Here is a 17,215-nt window from a genome sequence, read left to right as displayed (position 1 = left end):
TACAATATTAAATTTGGATTACATAAATTGGTTTTGGTTTTCCCTTTCAAGACTGGTGGAGTGGTAACAATGAGTGCTTCTAGGTATGTGAGTTGAGAAATTAAATCATTATATACTAGCCTTCCAAGAGTAGTAGAATTTTAAAACCAGAAACATAGGTCACTACAGCCTAAGGCTGTAAGGTTGCAAGCGAAGAAGGATACCACAATTACAATTATGGGACATGGTTCATTTTGAAGTTTCAAATCCATATTGGGGCGAGATCAGTGCTTAATTTGTGCCGGTGGCTTTCCATGTTATGGTGGCCATCCTGGAAATTCAGCTATGTAAAGCAGTGAATAGCTAGCATCTATGTGTGCTATTCTGTTTCCTTGTTGATGAGTAGGTGTTGCCCTTCCTTGAAGGGACGGGTTACCCTGCTTGCCCTTTGCCCTGGATTTTTTCTCTATGCACGCAGTGTGTTGGATTTAAGCTGCTGCACATTCATTTGTAGCTGCACCAGCAGAGCCTGTTATGGCTTCACTAGTGCTTGCATCTCAGACCTTCATGCCGTTCTTCTCAGACCCCCAGAGTCGCTTTTGAGTGCAGTCGGCACTCCCTGTCAGAGCGAAAGAGGCTCAAGTCAGCTAAGTGTACAGACTGATAGAGTGCCTGGCACGTACCATGTGTCTTTCAGATTTGAGTTTGTGCTTGCTAGAACGCTCTCCAGAAACTTGTGGTCATTGTGCATAATGTGAATTCTGCCCGTCACCCCAGAACTAATCTCATGCCTGATGAATAAAGGTCGAAGTGTCAATGTGTATGCGCACTTAACAAAAGCTCCTCTTGTCTTTGATTTACTAGCCTATAATGTTGGTCCATTGTAAATTATCTAGGCCACAATATAGGACGCAGATCACTGGAGCCAAGGATGTTGGTGGGTGGGGACGGCGGCAGTGGGTGGTGGCCATTTAAGAAAAGGTTTGAGCACCGGCACTTATTATTTTACAAATTAAGCACTGGGCGAGATGTAGTGTGTCACCAAGCAACCACATCACACCACACCACACCACACCACACTCCACATCTAGATACCAGATCCAGAAAAAGGTTATAATTAAAGGCTGCCGGAGCGTACAGGCTCAAACAGTGCGTGTGCTTCTACTCTGTGCCTGCTCATCTGCGTTGCTGTGCAGCGCAAGGTCTCCATTTAGGTATTTTGGATTCAGATTTTGCCTTCCGTTAATGTCCCAGTGTTTCATAGTGCACGCTCACAAAATCCAGGTACATGTGCAAAAACATGTGAAAAATGTCTGTTTTATTGGTACTCGCCCCACTCGGTAGTGGAGATGTACAACGCATCAAGTTTGTGTAAAAACATATTCCCTGCCCTCTTCGGGATCCTGGTTGCAGGATGAAGCCTATTGGTGCCCATCTGTGTCCACCTTGCACAGGACGAATTGAAACCATTCTAGCTCCTCTTTTGGGGTCTTTCGAAAGCTATACATAATTCCCCTTAAAAGCAACAGGGAGGCACAGAAACGCACCCAATATATTCGAGGAAAGAATCATTTTCTTTCTTTTTTTTTTTATTAAACTTGAGACTTACAGTTTTTACGGTGCCCCAAGACCACGTCACTTAAATATTCTACGACCAGAGTTAGACTAGTTAATTCAAATGTCTTCGATTAATTGGGGTATTTCTACGGCTTCCCTTGGCTTTTGAAAAAAGATATAAAAAAAGTTATTTTTGTCAGCAAGACAGTATTTTGGTGCCTTCCCTCTTCTTGTCAAAAATAAGGTATTTATCAGGATGTGTTAATGCCTTCATTCAGCATTCAAGGTAAATTAAGTATGGCTATTCATACAAATATGACGTCAAAGTATTTTAGGACTCTCCTTAGCATCAAGTGGCATGGGAATACAATAAAACTAAAACGATTTGAACAAGGACTCACCCTCAGAGGCTATATGAAGGTTATCAGCGTGCATTAGAAGAAACTAAACGTCTTCAAACTCAAATCCAATAAGCATTCGGACCATAAACCTTCAAGTAAGGCTGCAAATTGATGCGGCAGTATTGTGTTTGTGTGCAAACACAGTACACTAACTGGGGTAAGATTAAAATATTCTCAAAGTGCTAATGTAACAGTCACCAATGATCAAAGCTTTTTTCATCTTGAGGTGTCACACTGTTGAACTAGTAGGTCCATATCAACAGCTTGAATTCTATACATTTCCTCCTGTTATGTGCATTAAAAAAAAAATTATAAGCCGGTGACAGTTTTCATACTGATGAGAAAGACAAATGAAAAAGTAGAACATTAATTCATCTTCGAGGTTCTCTCTTTTTACACGTCCATCTTAAGGATAAAAACAGCACTTCTTCAATGGTATGTTTACAAAGGTGACAGCTCCTTTATTACGGTCAAGAAAAAAGGAAGAATCGTGAGCAAAACTCCCTTTAGACGTCAATGCTGTGGAGTAACAAACACACGTTGGGATACAATGCTATGCTTGTGTGGTACTGTGGTCGAGTTTGTGCGTTACAGTGTTCAGGATGTACCAATTCACGCACACAATCCTCCTTCTCGGATCTTAATGAGTTGAGTAGGTATGCCCTATTACAAAGTTGTTAGGAAGGCTTTGCACATGTCAGAAGCCCTTCGTCCTGCTTTGGTCTTGCAATGTACTAATATTGCCATCCCTGTCTAAACAAGGAAGCGGTTGACCTGCTGCCCTCTAGAAACAGTAAACATCTACCTTTTCTGATCTGCCAATAGTGGGCACGATTATTGAAGCTCTGGTATATCAAAAGTTTCAGCTTCTTATCGAGGGCCATGGACTGTTGTCGGACTTTAACCCAAACCACTGGTGGGACCCAGTCTGGCTCCTTTGGGAATCAGGCGATTGAAATTCCTCACTCTTATAGTTATACTGAGCTGGACATTTTTATATAAGGAAAGCCAGGGCTTTAAGTGGGCCGGGTCCCATCGGTGCTGAGCACCAGCAGTTTTTTAAACGAGGCCTCGAAACGGGTCTCTATCGGGCTCTGTTTTGTGCCCTGGCACAGGCGGTCCGTTTTTTTCCGGACTGCAGTGACAGCAAACACATCGATGTGTACTGCTAACACTGCTCACTTCTCACTAGTGGAGAAGTTACGGCATGACGTCATGCCGGGTGAGCGTTGTAGGGGGAAGGCAAATCCTTTAAATAGAATCATTTTCTCTCTGGATTTCTCTTCTCTTTTTGAAACTCGGGAGCAGCAACATTGTCGTGGTGTCACCAGGGCTTTAAGTGGAAGCTTTTTCAATACTATATACAACAAGCCTGCTTATTTATCTTATGCAACTAACAACCATTGACAAAGCCAATATGTCCTGACTTGTATGTATGATGTTACTTGTTGTATGATCTATCTGGATGCCATGACAGAAACCGCAAAATACAAGACAGGCAGCACACTATGCTAAGCACAGACTTTTAGCTTACATGTTTTTAAGCCATACGCTTAATTACATTGACCACGCCTCTTGGAGAGACCCCCCCAGTTTTTTCATCCAACTTAAAGCTCTGAGGAAACATATAAAACAGTGGGATGCTGTACACAAGTGGGATATATGTGGATGAATTGTTACACATGGTCAGGCTCTTGTGAGAAAAAAGGTGTCTTCAGTTCCTTCTGGAAGTGAATAACAAAAGGAACTTGTCAGATTTGCTTAGGGAGCATTGAGACCCAGATGTTGTCAGGGCAGTTGTGCCACAATCTGATGTTGCTTACCGAGACTGAATCTTCAGGTAGAGCTGGTGGCATCTGAGTACTAACATGGCTTGATGCTTTTGTTTGGGCTCCTAGGAGTTCCAACTAGTGTCTGAAGATCACTGTAGCTAGAATGAAGCATTAAAGACACTGCAGGAATAGGAAATTTGCTCAAGTCAGGTATTACACATGAGGGCGAACTGGAATGTGTTTTTCTTATGCGACTGGAACCATTATTGCTCAATGCTGTGCAAACTCCTTCTCAACTATAGGGTGCTGAAAATGGCTTCATGTTAGATGGGGTCACGGGGTGCTGGGTGGTTGAGCTTGGATGATGTGACAGGGGTCTCCATTGTTGGTTATCTGTAGTGCATCCACAAACACTATAACAGTTACTGGTTAAGTGCTGGAGATTTAAAGTCTTGAAGGAGTGTTTTGGTTTTGATATTCTCTTGGAGCAGAGTCGTGATTGGCTCTTCAATTATCTTCCCAAGAAACTGCAGGTGGATGTTGAGGCAGCCCTTTCTGTGATGACTATGGTCTCGGTCGGGCAAACAGTGATAGGATATGTCTTGAAGAAATCTGGGAAATGTGATGGATGTAGGTGCATGCCCGCCTTCAATGGATTCTTGAAAGACCATCCGTGGAAGTGTGTTCAAATTTGCTCCTGTGAATGCAGTGTGTGGATACACCGAGAGGGTGAAGGCTGCTGCATGAATTCACACTACAAAGTCTCTGATTTTGTTGGTCTTCCAAGTCAAAATGTAGCTGCTGACAGTGTTCTTTCCATAGAGCATCCTGGAGGAGTTTTCGGCTGTTAAGATATAGTACTTGATGGCCTTGGAAAGGACTCTTCTGTTAGAGGCTTCACTTCTAATGGTATTGAACTGATCTACATTAGCATCTTGAAAAATGTATGTGCAAAATGTGTGGTGGATCATTTGGGTTGCAAAGTCTTCTTACAGTTGTTTTTAATATTGGTTATTTGCCTTCATTCTGATGGAGCAATTGCTGGCTGTAAGGCTGTAGGCTGAGGAGACATTGGTTTCTAAATAGCAGGTCTTTGGTGGAATGTGGTTGTTCACTGTAGGGGTGGAGTCAGCATTTAAGGTCGACAAGCAATACGTTGATGTTGTCAGGGTCATATAAGGCTGCCTTGGAGTTCAGGATGTCAAAGATCATGCTGATGGGAAAGTTCTTAAAAGTGCAACACTGTTGCTTCGTGTCAGAGTCTTTAGTAAAGCAGGCTGAACCAGTAGCTGTATGGTTAGTTTAGTTTTGTAGGAAGTCGCATCACTATATTGTAACCATTGATGGTGCTCGTAACTAGAAATGGTGGGGCAACGGGGAGAGAGGGGATAAAAATAAATAAAAGAACACTTACCTGCGGCTGCGTCTCCTGCCTCATTGCTCCAGTCCCGACTCACTATTCCCTGCACAGGCTCCCAGCCTCCAATCCGGATTCTGCTCTCACGCTGGTAACACTTTACCAGCATGAGAGGAGCGCCGTGATTGGCCAGAGCGGGCTGATTTGACACTCGCTCAGACACAGGGAGCATGTGGCATTTTTCCAACCGGCTAGGCAATGTAAGTGCATATGTCGGTTTGGCAATCCTAAAATCGCTGGCCTAACCAACATGCACACTTACAGTGCCCCCACCCCTCCTCTTTCCCGCTGACCCAGTAATGCTCACAGGGTGGGCTCTGGTCTCTCCCCAAGACTCGGCGGGCTCTGGCTCCCTAAGAAAAATAAAATGATAATAAAAAGGTTTTATTATCATTTATTTTTCACGTTTGCTTCTGCTGCCTCTCAGCAGTGGGACAGTGGCATAGCTAGACCCATCTCCTCATTTATAAAATACACTGTTTTCAAATTAATTCAAATTAGATGTGTTATCTTTTCACAGTATTAGTTATTATTGATGGTGGTTTCGATACAATATGGAAATTCTAATACTCAGTTTAGTTGCAAACCATATGAAAAAAATCAATTAGTGGGAGCTGTAACATGAAGTTGTAGTAAGGACAGAGGCGCAACTAGACCCAAACTTTGTGTGTGGGGGGTTAACACTCCCAGCCATGGCTGGCCCTAGCCTTGTTCACACACGGTGCAAATTTGTTTTGGTGCGCCTCCCTCCCCCATTTCTATGAATTCCCTCAGGACTGCTCACCAACAATGCCCCTCATCTCTCTATAGCACCTTTCTGACAAACATGTAATATTTTTATAGCGCTACTCATAGTTTACTCACACTCATTTCTGTGATCTGTATGGTATACATTCTATGTAGCAGGAACATTAATCCTCTGCACTGTGTGGGTGGCAGGAGTGCCCATGTGAGTGCATGGTGAGCAATGCAACAGTGTAAGAGAAGGGTAAGAGGAGTGACTGCAGGGCGAGTGAGGTGACCATATGGTGCGGATGCAAGTGCAGAGTGGGATGAATGAACGCATGGTTAGTGATGGGCTTGTTTGAGTGAGATTGCAGATTGAGCAGTGAGGGGGACAGGTGGGTGAAGTGTCACATGAGTGCAGTTGAGTAGTGTGTTCGTGTGACGACAGGGTGAGGTCCAGGGTGAACAGCACAAGTGCATTGTGAGTGCAGAGTCACTGCTGTGAGTGCAGGGAGAGCGGGTAAATGGTGTGAGTGCATTGTGATCGCTGTGAGTGCAGGGTGAGGGTGAAAGTGAAGGGCGAGAATGAGGAGTGAGTTGTCTGAATGCAGGGTGCATTCCCAGACACTTGAAGTAACTTAGCATGCTATTCACTGCAGCATAGAGTTTCAGATACAAGTTGAACTATTGCTATTATGCAGGGCTTTAAGAGGGATGAAAAAACTGGGGAGTGTAGGAAGCTGGGTTTCTGTTGCAGTAACCCCCCACACTCTTTGCTAGATGTCTGATGCACTTTGACTTGATGTGCCCAGGGTCCCTGCTAATCAGGTTCCGAGGCTCTGTGTTCTTGCCCAAAACTGTAACGTTGCACCCCTAATTGGAACTTCTCTGGCCACATGTAAGTCTCTTGTAAAAGGTACCAGGTACCAAGGGCACTGTGACCAGGGAATGCCTCTAAGGGCTGCAGCACACACTGTCACCCTTAGAGGTCCTGCACCTTAACACACACACTGCCATTGCAGGCTGCGTATTTTGGTGCAGACAAAAAGTGAAGAGTCGACATTCCCATGTGCCATGTCTGCAACCCACTGCCTGTGGTATAGGTAAGACACCCCTCTAGCTGGTTGCACAATACCACTGGTGAGGGTACAGTTGCATGAGCACTGTAACGCAACAGTGTCCAAGTCCATTTTTGGACGTTGTAAGTTTAGTAAAGCCATGAAGAGTATATAAACGGGGAGTTTGTCATTACGAACTCCACAGCACCATAATGGCATTAATGAATTCTGGGAAGTTTGGTAGCAAACTTCTCAGCATAATAGGTCCACACTGGTGCCAGTGTGGGATTTATTATACAATGCACTCAGTGGGCATCTTAGAGATGCCCCTGAAAAACGACCAGCCTCTGGTAGGTTCCCTGACTGGTACACACCAGCTTGACACCACGAGACATGTTTCTGGACTCCTGGGGTGGGAGCCTTTGCTTCCAGAAACCCAGAAACTAAGCCTTTCCTGGGCAGAGGTGGTCACACCTCCTCAGGCCAGAAAGAGCCATCTGTGGCAGGGGAGCTTCGAAGGCCTTGCTGCCTTTGTAACACAACACCCAGCCTCTCCTGCTATGAAGAGCAGGGCCCCCTTCCTGTCTCCCCTCCTTTTCGGCAGGGAGACAGGCGGGAAATATTAGCACAGCCCAGAAGGTGTGCCCAACTCTGCCAATCCCACCCCTCAGGTGGGGCTGGTGAGGTGAAGCCCAATCTTCAGTGCTCGCCATCTTGCAGATGGCAGGCACTGTCCAATCAGGATTAGGGATTGTGCTCACTCCCCCACGTGGGGTGAACACACCATGGGTGTAGTCACCCTAAGGTCAGTAGCCCATTGGCTACTGACCTTGAGACCCCTAAAACGTTCCCTAAATTCAGTATTTAGGGGGCAGCCTGAACCAAGAAGACAGATTCCCGCAACCTAAGAAGAAGACGAAGGACAAAAGAAGATGTCCAGCAGAGGAGACTGCATAGAACTGACTTGGCCCCAGCCCTACCAGCCCGTCTGCAGTTTCTAGAGATCCTGCGCCAAAAGTTGCCTTGTCCTGCAGCCAGTGACCACCAGAAGCATTGGGAGGACTGACTGCCTTCAATAAAGACCGGATCTCCTGTGAACAGCAGCTTTGTGCAAAAGAAACTCCCAAGGCAGACTCTGAGCCTGCTGAGGACAAAGAAACCCAAAGCCTGGAACAACCACTGCACCGGACGCCAACGGCCCGAATCTGGGTGGCCCACCAGTCCCAGCGACGTCCGCCAGCGCTGCAGAGTCCGAGTCCACTGTGGGTTGATCCCTCTAGGACTCGTCTACGACCCCCTCAACCGCGCCTGGCGCGGTAGGGTGAAATCTAACTTCAAAAGACACCCCTGCATCCAACCGCCCTGCGACCTGGAGAAGAGAACCCGAGGTGCACCTATGTCCCCGAGCACTCCAATTTACCTTCCCAGCTGTTGGTTCCTCCTGAAAGTCTTCATGGACCAAGCCTGCAGCCAAAAACCAAAACCGGCAATTCCCATTGAAAACAGGTCACACGCCAAAACAGCACCTTGCACCCGGCCGGCCCTGTTCTGCTGTGGGTGCACCGTGTGTGCTAACTCAGACACCCCTCCCCCCCCCCCCCCCCCTTTGTCCTGAGCCTAACACCAGGAGCATTTCTCCCAAAATCTTGTGGCCTGCTTGTGAGCACCATTGGTTTACATTGGGCCTCAGCACTTCGCACCCGGCCGCTCTAGTGCCACTGAGGATGTTCTGAGAGTACATCTTCGACGCTGGGGAACCTTGGTTCTAACCCCAGAATACAAACTCCCACAAACCAGTACTTACCTGCAAACCGATAACTTCATTTCCTCCCACAGGATTGCTTTGACTGCTTTTCCTTGAAAATTCTCAATGTGATATCTAGGCTGATTCAATCAATCAATCAATCAAGGAATTTGTATCGCGCACTACTCACCCGGAAGGGTCTCAAGGCGCTTGGGGGAGGGGGTCTGCTACTGCTCGAACAGCCAGGTCTTGAGCTGTTTCCTGAAGGCGAGGTGGTCATGGGTCAGCCGCAGGTGGGAGGGGAGGGAGTTCCAAGTCTTAGCCGCCAGGTAGGAGAAGGATCTTCCTCCGGCGGTGGCTCTCTGGATGCGAGGGACGACGGCGAGGGCGAGGTTCGCGGATCGTAGCTGTCGGGTGGGCGTGTAGAAGGTCAGGCGGTCGTTGAGGTACCTTGGGCCCAGGTCGTGGAGGGATTTGTGTGCGTGGGTGAGGAGTCTGAACATGATCCTCTTGTTGACAGGGAGCCAGTGCAGGTCTCTCAGGTGGCTCGAGATGTGGCTGCGTCGGGGGGCGTCCAGGATGAGACGGGCGGAGGCGTTCTGGATACGCTGAAGTCTTTTCTGAAGCTTGGCTGTTGTACCGGCGTAGAGGGTGTTTCCGTAGTCTAGTCTGCTGGTGACGAGGGCCTGGGTGACAGTCTTCCTGGTCTCGGTCGGGATCCATCTGAAGATCTTGCGGAGCATGCGGAGGTTGTGGAAGCAAGATGAGGAGACGGCGTTGACTTGTCTGGTCATCGATAGGGAGGAGTCCAGGATGACGCCCAAGTTGCGTGCGTGGTCCGTTGGCTTGGGTGCGGTGCCCAGGGCCGGGGGCCACCAGGAGTCGTCCCATGCGGAGGGCGACGGTCCCAGGATGAGGACTTCTGTCTTGTCCGTGTTCAACTTCAGGCGGCTGATGGTCATCCATTCGGCGACATCTTTCATCCCTTCGTGTAGGTCGGCTTTGGCGGTGTCGGGGTCTCTGGTGAGGGAGAGAATCAGCTGGGTGTCATCGGCGTAGGAAATGATGTTGAGGTTGTGTTGGCGTGCGATGGCAGCGAGGGGTTTCATGTAGATGTTGAAGAGAGTGGGGCTGAGCGATGATCCTTGCGGGACGCCGCAGATGACTTCGGTGGCCTCAGAGCGGAACGGAGGGAGGCGTACTCTCTGTGTTCTGCCGGAGAGGTGTGAGATGATCCATTCCAGAGCAATCCCCTGGATGCCGGTGTCGTTGAGGCGTTGGACTAGGGTGCGGTGGCAGACAGTGTCAAATGCTGTGGAGAGGTCAAGGAGGATGAGTGCCGCTGTTTCACCTTTGTCGAGCAGGGCTCGGATGTCGTCGGTGGCTGCGATGAGGGCGGTCTCGGTGCTGTGGTTGGCTCTGAATCCGGATTGCGATGGGTCGAGGGATCCGTTCGTCTCGAGGAAGGCGGCCAGCTGCTTGTTGACGACCTTCTCGATGACTTTGGCAGGGAATGGAAGGAGCGAGATAGGGCGGAAGTTCTTGAGGTCGGTCGGGTCTGCAGTTGGTTTCTTCAGTAGTGCGCTGAGCTCGGCGTGCTTCCAGCTCTCCGGGAAGGTGGCTGTGTCGAAGGAGGTGTTGATGATGTCTCGGAGGTGGGGTGCGATGGTAGAGGCGGCCTTGTTGAAGACATGGTGGGGGCATGGGTCGGTCGGAGATCCGGAGTGGATGGTGTTCATCATGCGTGTCGTGTCTTCGAGGGTCACTTTGGTCCATGTCTGGAGGATAGCGGCGGGGTGCGTAGGTTCGGTCGATGGGTGCGGGGGTGGAGCGCCGAAACTGTTGTGGATGTCGGCGATCTTGCGGTGGAAGTACGAGGCGAGGGAGTCGCAGAGGTCCTGCGAGGGAGTGATGTCGTTGTTGCCGGTGCTGGGGTTGGAGAACTCCTTGACGATGTTGAAGAGCTCCTTGCTGTCATGGGCGTTCTTGTCCAGTCGTTCCTTCAAAGATTTCTTCTTGGTGGTGCGGATGAGCTGGTGATGTCTGCGGGTGGCGAGTTTGAGGGCGGTCATGTTGTCGGTGGTCTTGTCGCGGAGCCAGGCCCTCGAGGGTGCGGCAGGCCTTCTTGGAGTCCTTGAGTTCGTCGGTGAACCAGGGGGCCTTCTTGCTTCTGGGCCTGGTGAGTGGGTTCTTCAGTGGGGCGAGGTCGTTGGCACAGGAGGTCAGCCATTGCGTGAGGTCGAGGGCTGCTGTGTTAGGGTCCGTTGTCCTGACCGGTGGGTTCTGGCTGAGGGAGGTGGTGAGCTGGTCGACGGTGATCTTGATCCAGTTTCTGTGGGGAACCTGCTTCGGGTGGTGCTGGACCGTGTTCTTCTTGAAGCTGAAGTGGACGCAGCTGTGGTCAGTCCAGTGGAGTCCGGTGCAGTGGCTGAAGGTGATGTGCTTGCTGGATGAGAAGAGGGGGTCGAGCGTGTGGCCGGCGTAGTGGGTGGGGGTGTTGACCAGTTGCTGGAGTCCGAGGTTGGCGAGGTTGTCCAGCAGGGTGGTCGTGTTGCGGTCGTTGTTGTTCTCCAGGTGGAAGTTGAGGTCTCCGAGGAGGATGTAGTCGGTGGAGGGGAGGGCGTGAGGGCTGATGAAGTCCGTGACGTCTTCGCAGAACTGTGCGCGTGGTCCCGGGGGTCTGTAGATGAGGGTGCCTCTGAGGGTAGTCTTGGGGTCGGTGTGGATCTGGAAGTGCAGGTATTCGGCGGTGTTGAATGCGTCGGTGGAGTCAGTCGAGATGCGAATGGTGCTTTTGTGAGCGATGGCGATGCCCCCTCCGGTCTGGTTGTTGCGATCCCTCCTGATGATCTTGTAGCCGTCCGGGATGGCTATGGCGATGTCGGGGGCTGAGGAGTCGTTCATCCAGGTTTCCGTGAGGAAGGCGACGTCTGGAGATGCGGTGTCGAGGAGGGTCCAGAGTTCCACGGCGTGTCTGTGGATGGAGCGGGTGTTGATCAGGATGCACTTGAGGTGGTTGCTGTTGTCCGTCTTGGTTGGCGTGGTGCCTGTTTGGAGGCAGGAGAAGTTGCAGGATCGGCAGACGAAGGGTCCATGGGTGCATCGTGGGGACGCTTGGTAGCATCCGGGGGCTCGGGCGGTTTTGAGTGCGATGAGCGTAGCGAAGTCATAGGTCCTGCGGGGGGACTGGTGGGCGCGGGGGCCAGGGGGTCTGGCCCTGGGCGCGGTCCAGGCGCGGACGGGTGCAGACGGGCTTACCTTTGGCGCACCTTCGGCGCTCAATCGGTGCTCAATCGGTGCTCCCGCTGCGCGCGTCGGCTGCGCGGTCGCTGAGGGGGTGACATAAATAAGGAGCCGGGAGGGAGGATCAGCGGGAGGCGGGAGTGGGGTGGCCAATGGGCAGGGAGGGGGGGCGGGCCGGAGGTGGAGGCGGGAGTGGGAGGAGGCGCCTGGGGCAGCGGCGGCGGGAAAAATGGCGGGAAACGGCAGAGCAGGCAGGAAGTCACCCGGTGCCCAGCGGAGGTCAGCAGGTAGGAGGAGTGAAGGCAGCGGCGTGAGGAGCGGCCAGGAGGCAGCAGGCGTTACCTGGGAGGCGAGAGGCGGTATCCGGAGGCAGGCAGAGGCGTCAGGTAAGTGGCGGGAAAAAGATGCGGCGGGAAGAAGATGCGGAGATCAGGCGTCGGGCAGCGGAGGCAGGTAAGTGGCAGAGCAGTGGCGGGGAGCGTCCGTTCTGTGAGGCACAGGAGGTCGCACTGGACAGTCCGCGGGGTCCCCCTTAAATAAGGAGCCGGGAGGGAGGGTCAGCGGGAGGCGGGAGCGGGGTGGCCAATGGGCAGGGAGGGGGGGCGGGCCGGAGGTGGAGGCGGGAGTGGGAGGAGGCGCCTGGGGCAGCGGCGGCGGGTAAAACGGCGGGAAACGGCGGAGCAGGCAGGAAGTCACCCGGTGCCCAGCGGAGGTCAGCAGGTCGGAGGAGTGAAGGCAGCGGCGTGAGGAGCGGCCAGGAGGCAGCAGGCGTTACCTGGGAGGCGGGAAGCAGTATCCGGAGGCAGGCAGTAATGTAAAAAGTAACCTTAAAAGTAACATACACAGTAATCTGTAAAGTGACTGAAAACTAATTTGAAACGGTTGACTTACCTGTAAATCAACCAACTACATTTGAACCTGCATTCAACTATAAATCACTCTATAATATTTAGCAAAGTATTTTTTCACTAACCTACACCAGGTCTGGGTTGGTTTTAGAATTAAAATAACTAATTAATATTTTTATACAAACAAATTGGTCTGAGTTCAGTCTTTGAGTGTGTGACATCATTTCTTGCCTGAGTGTGTACAATAAATGCTTAACACTACCCTCTGATAAAGCCTTACTGCTCGCCCACACGCCTACAAATAGAGAGTAAGGTGCTATTTACTTTTACCTCTGCCTACATTTGGGGTTCCACTGGACTCTGTGCACACTATTTTGGAATAGTATATACAGAGCCAGCTAAAAATCTGTGCTCGGCATAATGTGCTGACCGACTGGTATTTTGCTGCTTCTGTTATTGATTTCGCATAAGTAACTTACACCTACACCAAACCAGGATTATTGGCTTTGTCAAAGGTTGTTTGTTGCTAAGATAAATATACTACATGCATACATACATACAACTATGGCTTCTTTGTATATAATATTGAAAAGGCTTTAGTTCTTGTGCAAGAGGTTGTGGCGTAATGGATAGAGCTGCCAACATTGGAGCTGAGGAAGCAGGTTTGAGTCTCAGCGTCGGCTCAACATCCTGTATTTTTGGGGCAAATCACTTAATCAGCCATGCCTACCAAAAAATAAATGAAGATATTCTTGTTCGTGCTCATGTGAAGCACTTCAAGTTTAACAATACAGTTTAAATAAAGTAGATTTTTTTTGACAGTCTGAGTGTGAGGGTGAAAGCGGAGAGCCCAATAGGGACCCGTCTCGGTGCCTGCTTTTAAGAACTGCTGGTGCAGAGCACCAGCAAGACCCAGGCCACTTAAAGCCCTCCTATTATGGCATTAATCAGCGATCGAGGGTGAGGAAATAAATTATGTGCTGATCCTGCAACAAACTTCCAGTCTTATGATTAGGGTTGCCAGCTTATTAATTTGATATCCTAGACGGTACAAAAAAAGCAGTCACCTAAAGCCGTATTTTCAGTACTTATCTGTGCATACTTAGAACAGCAAATATAAATAGAAAGCACTATTAATTGTGTCTTAGGGCTGCCTGAATGATCCAGGACTAATAATTAAAAGGAACAAAGCCAGAAGTTGCATTACAAATGAATACATACCTTTTTATTTATAACCCTATTTAGTGTCAAGGCGAGGTTTTTGCAGGCTCTTTAAAATACACATGGCTGGCATTTTTCTTTTGGCAACCCTACTTTATATTCCTTTCCATGAAATGCATTCTCACACTACGGCAGTAAATGTAAAATACAATGCAAGGAATAGGCAGAGTGGAGGCCCAGTGGGTACTGGAACCAGAAAAAAAACTAAGCCTTGGTAATCAGTTTACAAAGGTATGTAAATATGCAAATGGTCTGAGCCCGGGCTGAGGCACGCGAAGTGGGGGGGGAGGGGGGCTGAAGCCCATTCAGCCCAATGGGCATTGCACGCCTGAGTAAGGACATACATCTGTGGCGATGGAATATTACTTAACCTACTGTCTAATGGTAAGGGTGTGTTGCTTGTGATCCAAGTCCTGTAATGTGATCTGGTTCTGGAGGTCCCATGGCACTCAAAAGTTACTGGGGTCCAAATTGTGCAAACTGGCATCTTTGGTCTCTGTTGGCAACAGACAATCGAAACGGAGACCAAGTACTCCTTTTGGCATGGTCTATGATGGTGCTAGAGAACAGTCCAAGGCTGACTCCGAGAGATCCTGTGGGCTGGAAACTCACTACTGATCAACACCTCAAACAACTTTCAATAAACTATTTCCCAGCTAGTACATTTTTTTAACTTAAAGGAAGAGCACTTGAATACTCTCAGAAATAAACATTACATACAAAAATATAAATATTTACAAAATGGCAAGTGGAAAAAGCCATTAGGACGCCCTCTAAATGGCCCTTGCAGATTATTTCGGGTGCAAAACCTGTAGAAAACCAAAAAACACAATGGGAAAGATCAATATGGGTAGCTAACCCCCTTAACCAGACTATTGCCCATCGTTCTGAGGCAACTTTAAGCATCTGTGCGTCACCAGAACTAGGCTCTAAAACTGCAATGCCCATACGTGAGCCTGTAGCAAATCACAAAAACATTTGTAATTATAAAAACCTATGCTTATTATGGGTTAAGTGGGTTTCTAGGTGGTGGTTAGTAATGCTATAATGTTCATTTTATTACAAGATCATTTATTTTTGCATATGTGTTTTTATTTGTAATTAAAATACAAAAAATGAAAGGAAAAAAAAACTGGGCCTCTTTGGCTTTTTCAACTGAGTTCCCAGTCTTTCAATCGGTGTAACAAAGCACAATGCACGTCCTTTTTTACCGCATAAGTCTTCACAATAGTGACAATGGCCATTCATTACAAAATATACTGACCTATGCATGTTGGCACACATTCAGCAATAAAAAGCGACTATATATGCCTCTGTGTTTTGCACCAGGCTGCCATGCATGCTCCAATACACAGAAAACCTAACACTCCATTGGTAAGAAACAAGCGAAACCTAGGGAGGATCGTAACTACCGTAGCATCTTCTGCTGAGCTCCATAGCTCTACCCTACAGCTGCAGTTACTTCCGAATGAGAGTTATTAGTTAAAATGAAAGTAAAATAAAAGGATATAGAACTCTTTTTGTGCAAAACAAAGAAACAGACAATCTGAGATTTGCAAAACAATATGCAAGAGAACAGCTAGCAACTAAGTAAATATTGAGAGACAACGTAGCAGGGAAAGGATTACAGCTAAAAATAACTTTATGACCTCAACTATTACTTGTGATCAATAACTTTTAAGATCTCCATCACCAACAGGAATATCCAATCTTGCACTTGATCTTCTCCCCACATAGACTACTGATTAAGTTATGTTCTTACCTTCAGCTGCGTGAAACACTTGGATACCCTTTGGGTCTGGTTCATGATACTGAAAACCTACAATAAACACATAGGTAAGAACCCTCGAAAAAGCAGATTGCTTAAGTCCACATTGAGGAACGAGACGGTGCAGTAGAACGCAATACACAAATGCTGCTTATAAAGAAAGTATCTAAAAATATCGGTCACTTGTTTACTCTTTGATGAATATGCAGAAGAGATGTCTCTGTCAGTTTAACAAACATACCAAAAGAGTTGTACAACAGTCTCATTTGTCACTTATTTGAATCCAGTGGTCATGAAAAAGTTATGCTCTCTATTGAGCCATTCTGCTTCTGGGGAGGCTGCACAACCGCTGAAGAGGCTGCCCCGGCTTGTGACTGTAGCTCTCATAGTGGAATTGATCTTGAACGTTTGATTTAATTCTCTACAAACTTCGGATATTTTAGAGAAACACTTCGTTAGCCATTGACGCAGAAACATGGGGTCCTAAATCAAACTTTTGCAATGAAATTATTTGATGGAGAATATCTAGATGTACCCCAAGCGATGGGTGAGGAGCTTGGACTTCCATGAGCCAGGGAAGTCTACCTTTGAATAATAATCTTTTAGTTTTGGTTTATTCTTGGGGCCAATGTTCTCCGTTGGTTCTTTGGTGTGTGACATTTATTTAGTTTTTCTTGTACATGATTTTAATTTAATTAATCTGAACACAAATTAGGAAGAGAAAACATCACTTTCATGACCCAGTTGTAAGCCACATCGGAAGAGGAGCGGGAATCCAGGAGCGATGTTAGGGTACGATAGTTGAGTAAGTTCAGAGCTTGATGCTGAGATCTGTGTGTAACCTGAAGTTACACGTTTGACTGACTCACTCATCCTTCTGACGCTAAATACATAAGTTTACTGACTTGGGTAATGACAAAAAACTTATTTATAATACTGCCAAATGGCAACATTTGTGATCACCTAATCTAATAGTGAAACTAGTTAACTTGACCACAAAATCAAGAGATCGGACAGCAAGAATGCGAAACCCCTCCCTGCTTCCTCGAAGGGCACTAGAATTATAAACTTTGGACCACTAGTCCAGAGATCATCTGACAGGTGTAAAGCCTCCCTACCCACTTTGCTACTAATCACACTGCTACACACATACTAAACTCACATCAGTAGTATAGATACTTTGTGAAGGAAAAATGGCTACAATAGCAGGTGACTGTATGTAGACCAGATTTTCCATAATAGAAACATAATAGTTGAGCTGAGGCCCACCTCCACCCCTCAACCTGGGTGGTGCTCGAAGATTACCAGTATACTCTAACCTATTGAAGACCCCACTTTACTGCTCAATAAAGTAGTTTCAAGGTTGGCTAGTTATTAGCCTGGACAGCCTATTCAGAAATGGGTGAAGAAAGCTACCTGAGTTTGCCGACAAAATAACAAATTATATGATTTAGTTTTAAAACAACATTCAGTGCTACATT

The 17,215-nt window shown here is 47.9% G+C and overlaps 1 protein-coding gene across 8 annotated transcripts in view; it reads right to left on the bottom strand.

The window, feature by feature from the left end:
* Positions 1-17,215, bottom strand: part of CTBP1 (C-terminal binding protein 1) — a 2,306,313-nt gene that overhangs the window by 795,329 nt on the left and 1,493,769 nt on the right. For 6 of the 8 annotated variants that reach the window (XM_085642592.1, XM_085642593.1, XM_085642596.1 and 3 more), the window contains one exon: positions 15,729-15,785. The exons of the other annotated variants lie outside the window; for them this stretch is intronic. In XM_085642592.1, coding sequence (XP_085498718.1) covers positions 15,729-15,785 — 57 coding nt within the window. The remainder of the gene's footprint in view (positions 1-15,728; positions 15,786-17,215) is intronic. 8 annotated transcript variants of the gene reach the window in all.

The sequence above is a fragment of the Triturus cristatus genome, chromosome 2_2 (assembly GCF_964204655.1).
Source record: "Triturus cristatus chromosome 2_2, aTriCri1.1, whole genome shotgun sequence".
In the NCBI taxonomy this organism is placed as follows: Eukaryota; Metazoa; Chordata; class Amphibia; order Caudata; family Salamandridae; genus Triturus; species Triturus cristatus.
The sequence above is the reverse complement of the archived record's forward strand: the minus strand, read 5'-3'. Positions and strand labels throughout refer to the sequence as shown.